Genomic DNA, 15346 nt, shown 5'->3' on the forward strand with positions numbered 1-15346 from the left:
GGGTTATTAGAGAAAAAGAAGTCCTATATGCAGTCAAGGTTTTGGCCTGATTCACTGAAAAAATGGACTTGCCACCCACTGACTGAAAACAGGAAGACTGAGGCAGGACCAAGTCTGAGGGGAGAAGATCTTGAGTTGGTTTGACAAAATAAGTTTGGGATGCTTATCAGATATCAAAGCAGAAATGTCAGGTAGATAGTGGATTTATACATCTGAAGTTCAGGGGAGATTGTTCTGGCTGGAGATTTGAGAGTTTTCAGCATACAGATGGTATTTAAAGCAGTAATACTGGACAAGGTCTCTTAAGAGAGCCAACTGTAGACAGAGAAGGCCTGGGCCTTGGGACACTCCAGTATGAAGAGCTTGAGAAGGGAACTTCACTTATTCATAACACACAAACACGTAAATTATTTACTTTCTCTACTGAGAGTAAACTGTGAACTGTCACTGCTCAGGACAGACCACGTCTCTTTTTATCTCCTCATTCTTAGCACACGGCCTGGCACACTCTCAATAAACATATGCTGAGCAATACCTTCTAAGAGAATCTCAAGTAAAATCCTTAAAAGGCAAACAGAAGACATAAAAAATGGAATCCAGGGACTGGCCCTGTGGCCTAGGGGTTAAGTTTGGCGTGCTCTGCTTTGGCGGCCTGGCTTTGGTTCCCGGGCGCAGACCTACACCACTGGTCAGCGGCCATGCTATAGCAGTGACCCACATACCAAATAGGGGAAGAATGGCACAGATTTCAGCTCAGGGTGAATCTTCCTCAAGCAAAAAGAAGATTAGCAATAGATGTTAGCTCCAGGCAAATCGTCCTCAGCAAAAAAAAAAAAAGGGAATCCAAATCCAAAGAACTTGGGTACAAATACTAATATCCACAATACTGACAGAGGAACAAAAATATGAAAAACAAAGTAAGAGAAGTTACTAGTTATTAACACCTTTCATATACCTGGCTGTAAACAAAGTATTCCACGTATATTATTACAATCAATGTTCATAAGATAAATAGTGTTACTTCCACTTAACAGATGAGGAAACTTGGGCTCAAAATGGCTGAGTGGCTTCTTAAAGTCACACAACCAGTAAGTGAGTGGCCAGGCCAGAATTCAAAGCCAAATGCAATTAACTCTACATGATGCTGCTTCGCATCTATCCCAAGATAACCCAAAACTCTGACAGCCAGTCAGACTGGCTATGTATCGAATGCGCTCTGAACTGATAAAACCTGGATCTAGGTGTCTTCTGTGAAAAAACAAAACGTTTGCTGAAGCAGCAGGAGATTCTGGGGAAGGATGCCTGCCCCGCTAGATTGGGGATAAGCATAGGCTACCGAGTCTGCAATTTGACTGCTGACAGTTTCTGGGCATGCCTGAAAAACTAGGCAGGAAGAGCAGGGATCAGAACTCGGCAGCGCTGGGCAGCTGAAAGAGCAACGGGCAGATGGTGACTACTAGAGGCTACAGACTCAGCCTTTCTGCCTCTCTCTGCTACATCAGCTTAGAATTTAGTGTGGATCTCTGGGAAGGGTGGGTGAAAGGGAGACCGCAAACCACAAAGATCTGTATTTTTTCTCTCTGATGAACATGAACTACCATCAGCACTTTTGAAACAAATCTAGGCTGTACCCTTCAAAGCATTTGGGGCCCAAGAAAATCATTTCAGCTAGGTCAAAGTTTATAGATACAGGAGCAGTATTTGATAGAAAAAACAAGCTCTAAAATCAAAGGACATTTTCTTTTTTTTTTTTTTCACCTGGGCTAACAACTGTTGCCAATCTTTTTTTTCTTTTTCTGCTTTATCTCCCCAAACCCCCCCATCCATAGTTGTATACCTTAGTTGTGGGTCCTTCTAGTTGTGGGATGTGGGGCGCCACCTCAACGTGGCCTGACGAGCGGTGCCATGTCTGCGCCCAGAATCCGAACCCTGGGCCGCTGCAGCGGAGCGCAAGAACTTAACCACTGGGGCACGGAGCCGGCCCCAAAGGACATTTTCTTAACTTCAGAAAGATCGAATTAATAATACAAGTCAAGTTTATCTACGTCCTTAAAAATCAAAGAAAACTTGCAGAATCAAATATCTGTGAAACACTTTTGCTGCCGTTTGGTGTTGTGGTTAACTGCCTTATGTCATTAAAATGTTTTGCAATGATCCGAGCTTGTCATTTTCCATTTTAACAAAAGTAGGCAAATGAAAACTCTAAGAACTGAGGAGATGGTGGGAATCAAAGGAAATTAAAATCCAAAAAGCTCCCAAAGTGTATTTAGAAAATCCCATCCTATTTATTTGCTTCTTTTTAAACAATGACATTTTCTGATTATTAAGATTTGCAGAAGTCAGAGAAGTTTTAATTACTGGCAGAACTTTTTCACTTGGGCCCTTAAAAGTGAAATATTAAGACCTTTATGGCTGCATCATCTTTAAGTAAACCTGCAATACAGAAATTCAATTTATGAAAAAGACCAGTGTCTACTTTTCTCACAAACGTGCTTCAACAAGGACATATTACTGTTTAAATTTTTTCAAAGGTAAGCAGCACACCTATATAAGTAAAAATTTCCTATCCTAAAATATAGGAAACCTTATGTAAACTTACCTCATCCACTGGACTATAACACAATTTCTTAAACAGGATAAAACACAAGCAGTGTTTGCACAAGAATACATGACAAAACTGTTCCTAATAGGAAAGAATTGGTAAAAACATAAATGTGCACTGGAAGTAAGGGCCATGCATACAATTAAATACCAGGGTATTTTTGTACTGATATGCAATGACTTCCAAAATACACCCTTCAGTGAAGAAGCACAAACGCGCGAGTGAAGAATGCTCTAATTCACATAAGCAACACAACCACATAACACGCTGGTGCGTGTGCAGCTCTTCTCCGGGAGGCAGACGACCAACACACGAGTTACTCTGGGGCAGGCGGAAGACAGAGGACAGGGAGAGGCTTACTGTTCTAGAGTTAGCCCAGTGTACCTACTGAATTTTGTTTCATGTTCATGTATCACTGATTTTTAAAAACTGTAATGATTTAACCAAGTTTTTAAAAATGAGGCTTCAACATCAAGTAGCTAAGTATGACCTAAAGCACCTTTAGTATTTAGCAACTTCAACACATGATAATACTGGAAGCCAATGAAAAATATACATTTCCTAAAAACATTTGTAATTTAATACCTACTTTTCTAGTTTTTTAAAAACAATTATCTCTAAGCATAGCTGAAAATTGTTTCATTAAATTAAAAAAGGAGAAAATTTGGCAATAACAATTATTTAAACGCTTAAAAAAAGTCCCCCCCCAAAATCCTTAAATATCTGTTTTCTGATGCTTTTGTTATGATACAAGTTACTGCTACACAAACCTACAAAAATTAACACAATCAGTGTTTGAGAAGGAAATTTTACCAGTACTGCTTGAGGTAATGGATAATCTGATAGTTATAGAGTAGAAAAATAATTTATAGTCAAGAGTGGTAAAATTACTGTCAAGTTAAACACAGTAGTTAACCTAAAATGCTATATGAAAACTCTAATATTAAATTACATTTCATTATTGGCTATTCTAATATAAACCATTATTATTAAGGTTGCTTATACTCAATAGACTCTACTACAAGAAAACCAGACACATTTGTATTTGATATTAAAGAATATGCAATTCTTACTGGCAGAGAACCAAGTTAACAAATCTAAACTATTAGCTAGCCGACCTAGTGATAGATTTATAACTTTCAATGAGCCCCAGCAGCAATATGAAGAAATGAAGAAAACATTTCTCAACTTTCTTAGTCAAATCACTATCATGCTGCTTGTTTGCTAATTAGCACCTAAGTGACCTCTCATTTCTCTAACTTCTGTACATTTTATCTCCATTTTTCTTCTGGTATTTACTTTACTTTCTATACCTTAATTTGAGTCCACGTCTCAACTCTCTGACTTAACTACAATTTCCTACAATAGTCACAAGGTCTCGTCTATCGCCCCTAACTCTAACAGCGCTGTGCATAACCAGCAATTGCTCCATAAATCACTGGAAGAATGAATGCCTCTGTGAGCACACATGTATGTATGGATTAGTCTTATTACTTTATGGGAAAAAAGGAGGAATGTTTCCCATTCAGCATTCCTTTCATAACACCATTAAATTGAAAACTTTTTAAATTTCTAATGGCTAAGAACTAAAGCACAATGGCTCAAAAATAAGAGGTGGCAGATAACATGTTCTTACCTGCATACATCACACCACTAATCTAGAAGACATACTTGCTTCCGGTCTTCCTAATGATTGAGAATATTCCAAAAATATTAATGCCAAGAATCTCCTCTAAAGATGCAAATCTACTTTTCCAATGGATACATCTTCTTCACAGATTGATGCAAAGCCTTTGATCCAGCCTATGTCCCCCAAATTCATTATCAATATCCTTAAAACATCAGCTAATATGAAATATATGTGGCCCAGCACATTAAACTATACTATAAACTATACAGATGATTAAGTTCTGGGTTCTAATTCCAGGTTTTATACTGTTTGGTACTGTAAGTTTTTATAAAATTGAGGTATTTTCTCATGCTATTTTGAGAATGTATATAAACTGCTAAGCAACAGTGATTTTATGTTATTTTGCACCTATCAATGAAAACATTTTTCATACTTATGATCAACTACTTTTAAAAGATGTTAATATTTCTCGGAAAAAAATGATAGTTTAATCAACGTAAAGGTTCTAAGAAACTAAAATGAGCTACTATCATGTACTACATTTAGAAATATTAATGAAACAATTTTTAAAAAGTAAACAGACCACTGAATTATGATTTCCTTTTGCATACATTGATTTTGTCTTTTGATAGAAAGTACTTCTAAAAGACAAATTAAAAAGTTGCAAAATTCTACATTTAATCTACATACCAACAGTAAGTCATCATATTTTAAAGTCAGTGCCAAAAAAGTTAACTTCAAAGTTTTCTTTAAAGTTAAAGGAAAACCATCCACTTGTAATTTAGATTACCAAAGGATTATATTTATCTATACGCAAAAACTTCTATGGCCTAAAAATTGAGAAGTATATTGTATTAGGAATTGTCTGGGGAAAACAAGGAAAAATAATAAGATAAAAAACTAATATCATTTGGGCATAAGCACATGAATCAAATCATTCTTCTAGCAGAAGCTAAACTGAGTACAATCAAACGTGATTCTCAACTTTAAAAACCCTACAGAAATTTCCAGACAAAGTAAGTTGTTCAAAGCTGTCACAGCCAGTGAATAATTGTGTGTGTATACTGAGATAATCTTCACTGAGTTGTGTTTTGGTGAATATAAACCCTTCATAATGATCTAAAAGAACTATTTTTCTAAACCATTAAAACCTGTTTTAAAAAAACACTTCAAGTTTCTTTCAGAAACTACACTATTAGGATCATCTTGGAGCAGAAAGGATATTGATGGAACTGTCGTAAACACACTCTGTAATGGTTCTTCAACTAGAAACAAGTATTAATAATTCAAAGTACATGGATATTAACCCTTGGTCAGGCATTACACACTTTTTGGGAAGACAGTGCATTGGTATCTCAGTTTCTAGATCTGATTCCACAGAAATACTCTGAAATAGACAATCTGATTCAGAAGTATGAAACTGCTTATAAAAAACAAAGCACAGGTATAAGACCTGAAATTAGAACTCAGAATCGAAGCCATTTGTGCTTGGGTGTCTTTAATTTCTAGTTCTCGTTTTTGTACCACTAAAGAACACAGTCCCAAAACGTCATGAATAAAAGAATAAAAACAAAGGTTGAAACTGTCCCAAAAGAGGTCACTTGGAAAATAGGCAGAAGAAAAAAACATTACTACATACAGCAAACATGAGAGCAAATTACATCTAGCTATTTCCTTGAGATGCTCAGAAGGTAGGGCTGTAATTCATTCCCATGCCCACAGCCTTTCTTCAGGCTAATTACAGCACATGTAGTTCCTCTATGAAGCTTTCTGTATCCTCTGCACTTGCTAGTATACTATACATAGCAGCACGAATTTTCCTTCGGAGCAAAGTTTAGTTATTATTCCTTTCCGTGACCGCGTTCCCAAAGGCACCACATGTCTTCAAATCAAATTAAACCAGAAGATTCAAGTCTCCAGAAATCCCTGGCCCGGCTCACTCCAGCTCCCCCGTCCCACAGTCAGTGCACAGCGAACCACATTTTCTATTCCAGTCAAGACAGCCTACTTTCCATCTCTCTAGACTCTAACCACTGTACATAACATATGTTCTGCTCTGCTTTTCAGTAATACCATCCTCATCAAAATAATTTTTTCTCTTTAAAAAACATGAAGACTAAAAGCACAGGCAACAAAAGGGAAAAATAGATAAATTGGGCTTCATCAAAATTAAAAACTTTTCTGCATCAAAGGACACTATCAACAGAGTGAAAAGACAACCCACAGGAGAAAATTTGCAGCTCATATATCTGATAAGAGATTAATAACAGAATATATAAAGAACTCCTACAACTCAATAATAAAAAACAAACAACTCAATTAAAAAGCAGACAGAATGTGCATAAACAAACACTTTGGCAAAGAAGATATACAAGTGGTCAGCAAGCACATGAAAATATGTTCAACGTCAGAGAGAAAAATACATCATTGGAAAATGCAAATCAAAACTAGAACGAGATACCACTTCATCTACCAGGTGGCTATTATCAAAAACAAACAAAAAATAACAAGTGTTGGTCAGGATGTAGAGAAATTATGCATTATTGATGAAAATGTAAAATGGTGCAGCGGCTAAGAACAATAGTATTGGCAGTTCCTCAAAAAATTAAGCATAGAATTACCACATGATTCAGTAATTCCATTTCTGGGTATGTACCCAAAAGAACTGAAAGAAGAGACTTGAACAGATATTTGTACACCAATGTACAAAGCAGCATTGTTCATAACAGTCAAAATGTGGAAAGAATCCAAACGTCCACTGACCAATGAATGAATAAAGAAAATGTGGTATATACATCCAACGGAATATTACTGAGCCTGAAAAAATAATAAAATTCTGATACATGCTGTAACATGGATGAACCTTGAAAACATAGTGCAATAAGTCAGACACAAAAGGGCAAATATTACAGGAGTCCACCTATATGAGGTACCTAAAGTAGTCAATTCAGAGACAGAAAGTAGATTACCAGGGACTGGGAAGAGGGAGGAATGTGGAGCTAGTGTTTAATGCGTACAGAGATTCTATCTGGGATGATGGAAAAGTTCTGGAGATGGACAGTGGTGACGGTTGCACAACAAGGTGAACGTACTTAATGTCACTAAACTGTACAGTTGAAAATGGTTAAAATGGTAAATCTTAGGTTACGTATATTTTAACACAAAAAAATGAAGATTCAAATGAAAAGTAACTCCATTAAACTCCTCAATATTTAATATAGTTATAACTAATTACTATACTTAACTGGTTTGTCAGTTGTGTAAAATAAATGAGTCTTCCTAGAAAGTTAGAAAAACTTTTAAAATTAGGCACTTTATTTTTTAGGATATCTTTAAATATTGACCAATATTTAAAATTTGACCTATAAAATAAAAATTAATTTATCAAAGAACAAGCATACTTGAGAAACTATCCTGTATACTCTTCTTATCAGTCACTAATTTTCCTCTATCGATCTTACGTTGTAGTATTTTCTGTCATCATACAATTGTAGCTTTTATCCAAATGAGCTAAAATTTAAAAGTAAATAATTATATAAACGGAATGACGGCATACAGGTTTCCAACGTTAGACTTGAATTACAGAGACTTTTCAGTATAAACAAAAGGAAAGGGAGGGAGGAGGTATTGCCTTAAGAGTCTAAGGCACACACGCACTGCTAGGTCTAAAACAAAAGATAAAACATCTTAAGTTGCAAAATAGTTGAAAGATATCGTGGTATACATTATAACACAGTGCAAGCAGCATTTCATATAATAAATCCATGTGTTATCAAAAGGAACTTTCTCAAGGATCATCACATAAATCTCAGAAATTGTGATCCCATATTACCACTAGGAAGATGGATTTTGGCTATATAAACTTAGTAAACGAAAACCAGTATCACTATTTTTAGGAGCAAACTAGATGACATGCATAAATAACAAAGTGAATCTAAATTTTTAAAATAATCATTAAATAAAAGTGAACAATTAGAACAGAGTAATAAAAATAATAAATTACATGGATGGAAGCAACTGACTAGATAAAAGCACGGAAGAATCTGGGCATACAAATAACATGAATCAACCAAATGGTGTTGCCATCATAAAGAAATCTAGTATTGTAACGGATTAATGCAAATGATCTCAGAGCTAAGATAAATTAATATTTGAAGTTCCACATTTTAAGATAAGCCAAAACAAAGAGGTCACAGCCATTCTAATTTTGCTTCTATATCCTAGAATATAGCAGGTGCTTGATAAAAACGTATTGGCTAAATAAGGTCATTAACTAAGAACCTGGAACCATTTAGTGGCTATTGAACTCCGGAGGCAAACATAAACCTGAATTTACAAGATATGCCATAGGGTAATTATCTCAGTAATGATCTTTAACCTTAAAATTTTATGGGAAATAATGATGGATACTTCAACTCCTAAAGTAGTATATACGTAACTCAAATCAGGAAACTCTTAATCACCAAGTTTAAGGGAGGTTAAAACATTGAGGTGACAAAGCAAGGAGTCATGATCTTTCTAGAGGGAAAATGGCACTTTTTAAAATCTTGAAAGATGGACATACTAAGAAGCAGGTCCACTAGGAAAAAAACGGGACTTAAGATTATTTAATTGGAAAAGCCAAGGATGGGAATGTGATAAGCTTTGACATAGGACACACTACTATGAGAGAATTTTTCCTTGCTACCAGTGTAGAATGTGAGGAGTCAGTTTGCCTTGACATTTTATGAAGTTAACAAAACATCTGCAGAATCCACTGCGCTTTTGAAACGTACTAGAATACCATCATTCTACATGGTAAACTACATAAGAATATTTGATAACCTTCTGGCTAAAAAAAGAATGAAGAAATAAGAAAATGCTAAAGTTCTGTTCATTTAGAACATAGTTAAAGACGAAGGGAACCTGTCTACCAGTGTAGTTCCATAGTTAAATGTTTTCCTTTATTCTTTTTTTCCCCCACTGTGGAAGATTGGCCCTGAGCTAACATCTGTTGCTAATCTTCCTCTCTTTTTGCTTGAGGAAGATTAGCCCTGAGCTAACATCTGTGCCAGTCTTCCTCTATTTTGTATGTGGGATGCCACTACAGCATAGCTTGATGAGCAATGTAGGTCAGCACTCAGGATCCAGATCCACGAACCCCAGGCCACGAAAGCAGAGTGTGTGAACTTAACCACTATGCCACCAGGCCAGCCCCTCCCTTGTTCTTAATAAAGATATCTAAGCTTTGGTTTACTAATCAGTTCAGTAAATCAATGCTAAAGGCAGAAATTCTGTATATTTAAGCTTTAGATTTTAAAGATTGTTTTCATCATGTATAGACAGAATGAGATGCTTTTGGACCTAAAAAGTTTTTTTATATTATCTTCATTTCTAAAAACATCACCCATCAACAAGGTAATCAAAACTGAGACAGAAAGTGGTGGGCATTTTTTATTTTTAATCACAATATTAATATTGAAACTCTTTTCTAATGACGATCAGGAGTGAGTTCCAATACAGTCTAAGATAACTTTGTAAGTGGTAATTCTAGTTAAGGAAAAACTAAGATATAAAAGACATATAAGGCAAAATCTTACATAAAATTCCCTTTACTTTTTTGATAGGATCAGAGTAAAGAAAACACTACTTGCCTTTGGGAATAGAAATAATAAAGTGATACGTAAATATTACTATAAACTGAGAAGATACCTGGCTTTTACTATGAGAATAGATTTATCACTTTAAGAATCATCTTTATGTTAAAAATTAGTAAAAAACTTTTACAAAGAGAATTAACTTCTAAAATTATGCTAACTGCTCTGTAACGTAGCTTTGAAGTAAGAATACGTATTTAAGTAAATGCACTTAGTATACAGTTCGTTAAAGAACATTAGCATTTTAATAGCAAGATTAATCAAGGACAATGAAACTATTTTCCTTAGGAAAAAGAAACTAAACACTATAAAATAAAAGCAATGATTGGAAATCTTAACTGATTTTATGTTATCAAGAGAGTCAATTTAATTTAATTATTTAATTTTTCCACAGAACTAACAATCGGTATTACTTCCATACCAAAAGAGATATAATCTGGGGGAAAAGAGTAAATCTATGAAGATTTTGACATTTTCCCTATCCACTTCTCATTTTTAAGATGTGATGATTCATAAGTCTAACAGAGATTATAACTTTCAGGAAATATACAAGAAATCCATGTTAAATAACAACAGTGGACCTCGAAGGCATGAGCTTTTGTCACTTTATTGTTAACCAATGAATGTTATCCAAAATTATAGATGTAATTGTAACTTAATTGTACAACACAAAATTATGCTAATGGTAAAAGCCTGTTGGAATTTACCAAATACTCATTAATATATTTTTACATTGCTATATGAACATGTGCTCTCAATTGCTAATAATAAAAGTTATAATTGGTTTAATCACTATGAAAACCTATATTGCAAATAGTTGTTCCTGTTTAGAAAAATTCACACAGCTTTAAAAATGGATTAAATCCATTTTAATCCTAATCTACAAATAGATTATAAACAGCAAATATAACTGGTAATTTTTCAACACTGATATCAAACTGATGTGACAATGGTAGTGCACACAATTCAAAATGAAGAAAATTAATAAAAATCCAACGGAAGTCCAAGTTTTCCCCTTTATGGCAATTGTTTTAACGCTCTGGAAAAGTGAACACAGGCTTGAAAGCATCAACAGCAGCGTTCACCCTCTAGTCCTCTAGCATGCTGCAAGCAGAAACATTCTCTTCCACAGTATTTTGAAGCATATGCACAACCACCGTACAACAGTGACTTCAAGGGTAACCAGTTATCTTTTGTCCTACAAAGTCCAAAAAATATATTAAATGCAACCTTTCCTTTTCATTATGTCTGCCCAGATTAATCCTTTTAAAGTCAGCAAAATCAAAAAAGCACAAGAGATATTTTCAGACACAAGTTGGATCTACTGTGCATGAAAAATGTTTAACAAAATGGCAATTTTAATAGATAAATGTAAATTTGAGTGCATAATACCAAATGGAAAGTAGCTGAACCACCCAGAGAAAACAAGGCTTTTCTTATCTCCAAATCTAGATATTTTACAATAAAGAAAATGTTAGAACACGTGAGTATTAGAACATCTTTCAAACAGGAAAGATTTCCTTGTAAGACATAATTGAGCTTAATATAACCTAACATTATAATTTCTAAAATAGGTTTAAAAAAACAAATTTAAGTATTCTTAGTTAGAGATTGAAAAAAATAAGCACAATGATTTAGAAATCAAATATGCTAAAATGATTATGTAACAATTACATCAGGAAATGAAGGTACAGACATTCTTCACATGCTACAAGGGAAACCTCTCTCGCTCTCTCACACACTCACACACACACACACACACACACACACACACACACACACATACTTACTTCCTCAGGCATACAACACCCCTCCAGGAAGATAGTATACCAGCAAGAGCTTACAATTTTAGTACAAAGTCCCACAATTCAGCTCAACAAAAAGGCAGTTAAAAATTTAGCACTCTAAGATATTCTGAAGATAAAAGGAAATCTCAAAAATATTCCTTCATGATTGAAAGCATCACTATGTATTATAAAACATACAGCTGACACACTCTGTTGTGTTTGAACAACCAGTCATCGCAGGTGTAGTAGTGAGGTAGTATTTATTGTCCCTTCTCTGGGACTAATGTTTTCATAGGCTGTCCTTCCAGAAAGGTCCAAGTTCTTTTTAATGATTATAATCAATTACCAACAAACGATATTTTCTTTTATTAAATATCTCTTTGTCTAAATCAATCTATGAAAGAACAAAACTTTTAAATCTTTCAAAGATGACTGTTATTTGCAGATAACGTTTCATCAATAAATTTTCCTAGGGACCTACTACCTGCTGTCTACACCTTTGTGAATTGGTAAGTAAAGAAAGCCAAAGGGTGACAGGAGATGAAACACCAATCAATTCAGCTGTCAAAGATGACTGTAATTTAGTAAGCAAACATCAAATATCCAATAATGTAATTAAATTGGGATTTAAAAACTTAGCCACCAGCTGCACACTACACCATTCAACATTCTAATCCTCTTCATGATTGATATCTGTTTTCTCACAATGATCAAACACTGTCCACCCTGTCACCTACCCTCATTTTAAACACTGCCAATGATCTGTATGGTGGTATGGCAAGATACAAGGAGACATTGAGAAAATATGAATGAGAAAGAATGTGAAAATATGTGCAGATAAAACATGGGAGGGGCGAGGAAAACCAGAGTGCTCTACCTAAACACTCAGTAAGTAACCATCATCCTTTGAAACATACAAAGTGCTTAAATCACACATACACATTGGTCAGACGTGATAATTAGTGTTAATCTTCAACAGAAAAAAAATGGAAAATGAAAATCGTGAAAGGTGATGGAACACTGTTCTCCATTCCCTGGCCCAAAAAAAAAGGAAAACCAAACATGATATCACACTGCCTTAATGAGGAAGAGTTCCCCTTAGATACGTCTGTTAGTCACCACAGTCAAACTGGTATAAGTGCTTTGGCAAGGTGGGATGCACTCCATCACATCTGCAAAGGCCTGCTTTTCTCTGTTGGTGGTTCAGCTTATGAAGAACACGTATGCAAAATAACAGCTCTCACATTGCTTCAAACTCATCAATACGCTGCTTTGTATTGCCTTGTCGAATCTGTCGCAGAGTCTTGTACTTATCACGGCCTGCTTTAACATTCTCAGCATGAAGAACATCATTTTGTGTTTTCTTTGTTTCATCTCTGGCTTGGGCTAATTCTGAACTTAATGCCTATGTTTAAAAAATAAAAATTATGACTATGATTTTTTTCCTTAGATTTTAAAAACATGAAAAAGTTTAAAGACAAAAACATACATATAACAAATCTGACTTTTTTAGTACATTAAAATTTCCATTGTAAAATCTTTTTCTTTAAAGTGTGTAAGTTTGTTTTACTTTTAGTAATAATAGGGGTAGTGGTTAGGAAGGAATACTCATGGCCTTTCATTTCTACACTCATCAACCATGACAATTTTGTGTATTATTCTAAATTTCCTTAAGTTTCTCCAACAATACTTGAAATGACTTACAAAACGTGCAATGTAGCCATTATAGAATAATTTATAGATAAAAATCTACACCACTAGAAACGCTTTCTCCAAAAGTCTTAATATTTTATTCAACTATCACCTCACTTTCTTTATTAATATTTAAAGATTTCACCAATTAAAAAATTATAGAACTTACCTGGAAAGAAAGTTTAATATTAAAATTTCCTATTTTATTCTAATTATGCAAATTTAATAAACTGACCTTTCACCATTATAAAATCTGAACAAATAATTCAGATGATATAATGTCATACAACTAGTGTATTAAATTTTCATTGCCTTTAATATATACTTTACTATTTAAAAATTAAATTCATTTGCTTTTTAAACACAGCATTAAAATATTATCTTTTAACAAGAGTCAAGCTATAGTTAAAGAATAACTTACTGGTTAAGGCCTGATTACACAAGACTAACAAACAAGGGTGTGCTAACAGGATCATACAATAGATGAAATGAAATAATGCAACTGTAGGCCAAGCACCCACAAAGCAATCACAAGACCAGCTAGTGTTCAAGGCTTCCACAAAATCTAATGATCATTTTTAATAAGTTTAACTTAATAAAAAAAGAAAATGTAAACTATATTTTAAACGTGCATACAACTGCAAATTTTAAATACCTGGAGTTGCTTCTTAACACGCTCATTTTTCTGTGTTTCTGTTACACGTTCCTCCTCACTTCTATGGTTCATTACCCCATCATTTGATAATTCAGCGCTAGCCTCAGCATTATTCTCATCATGTTCATCATGTTCATTTTCTGTTGGAGGAATGACCGGTGGTGGTGGAGGTGGAGGGGGGGCAGACATCACAGTTTTTAACTCTTCTTTGGTCTTTTCCAAGTCTTCCTGGGCTGCAAAAGCCTGAATATTATAAAATAAGTTTATCAGCAACTTACTTTTAAAACTTATAATTAAAACAATCATGCTATCCGTCCTTTCTAACAGAAACTATATTGCAGAGTAATGAAAATAGACCCTATTGATGAAAGCTCTATTTTTATAGAAGAATGACAACAGGTAGGAGTGATAGAATTTAAAAACATCACTTTGCACACCCTAACAGAATTATTAATTCTGGCAAGGATTATCAATTGTTGCTAAAATTGTTCTGCAAATAGTCGATGAGAAATGGATATTAGTACAATGCCAAAGAATGCTACACCTAATAGATTACATTTTAGCCACAAAGAGGAAAATGTAACCAGACAGTGGAGGAATCAGACTGTCATTATTCTATTCCAATGATCAATTAAAATCACTAATGGTGGGTTAACTAGATACTGTCTTCTGATATGATACAACAGAAGAATCCAGCATCATTCATTATTTGAGTGACCATATCGTGCTGGTTTGCCTGGAAAATCTTGCATTACACTGTTGTCATGATGTCATGATTAATAAAACTCCCTTTCACTCTCAAAAATGTTCTAATTTGGATGATAAATGATACGGAAGTCTTACCTATAAGGCATTGTAGCCAAAAACTTAACTTGAATCATTCAAGGTTTTAGGTCTATCTTCCAATTTACAGGAAATATTAACAATAAAAGGACAAGCTGAATGACATCATGAGGAAGAAAGGAGACAAATATAAGAGGAGGGACAATCTGAAGGTCCTTTCAATTACTTAGTATCCTAAAAAGAACTGGCCTACTTTAAAAGAGATTTAGAGCAAACAGACGCAGTGCAAAGTCCTACTTTGGACACTGGCCTGGCAAATTATCTATAAAGGACTTCTTGGGTCAATTTTGAATATAGTCTGCCCAGAAATATATATATGGACAACTAATTTACAACAAAGTAGCCAAGAATGTACAGTGGGAAAAGACAGTCCCTTCCATAAACGGTGTCGGGAAAACTGGACAGCCACACGCAAAAGACTGAAACTGGACCACTATCTTACACCATACACAAAAATCAACTCAAAATGGATGAAAGATGTGAACCTAAGACCTGAAACCA

At 34.6% G+C, this 15346-nt stretch overlaps 1 protein-coding gene across 2 annotated transcripts in view; it reads right to left on the bottom strand.

Moving 5' to 3' along the window:
• RDX (radixin) overlaps positions 1-15346 on the bottom strand; it is an 85487-nt gene that overhangs the window by 12454 nt on the left and 57687 nt on the right. For both annotated transcript variants that reach the window (XM_023644764.2, XM_070272755.1), the window contains 2 exons: positions 14003-14245; positions 12900-13060 (listed from right to left, as the gene is read on the bottom strand). In XM_023644764.2, coding sequence (XP_023500532.1) covers positions 12900-13060; positions 14003-14245 — 404 coding nt within the window. The remainder of the gene's footprint in view (positions 1-12899; positions 13061-14002; positions 14246-15346) is intronic.

Source organism: Equus caballus, chromosome 7 (assembly GCF_041296265.1).
Source record: "Equus caballus isolate H_3958 breed thoroughbred chromosome 7, TB-T2T, whole genome shotgun sequence".
NCBI lineage: Eukaryota > Metazoa > Chordata > Mammalia > Perissodactyla > Equidae > Equus > Equus caballus.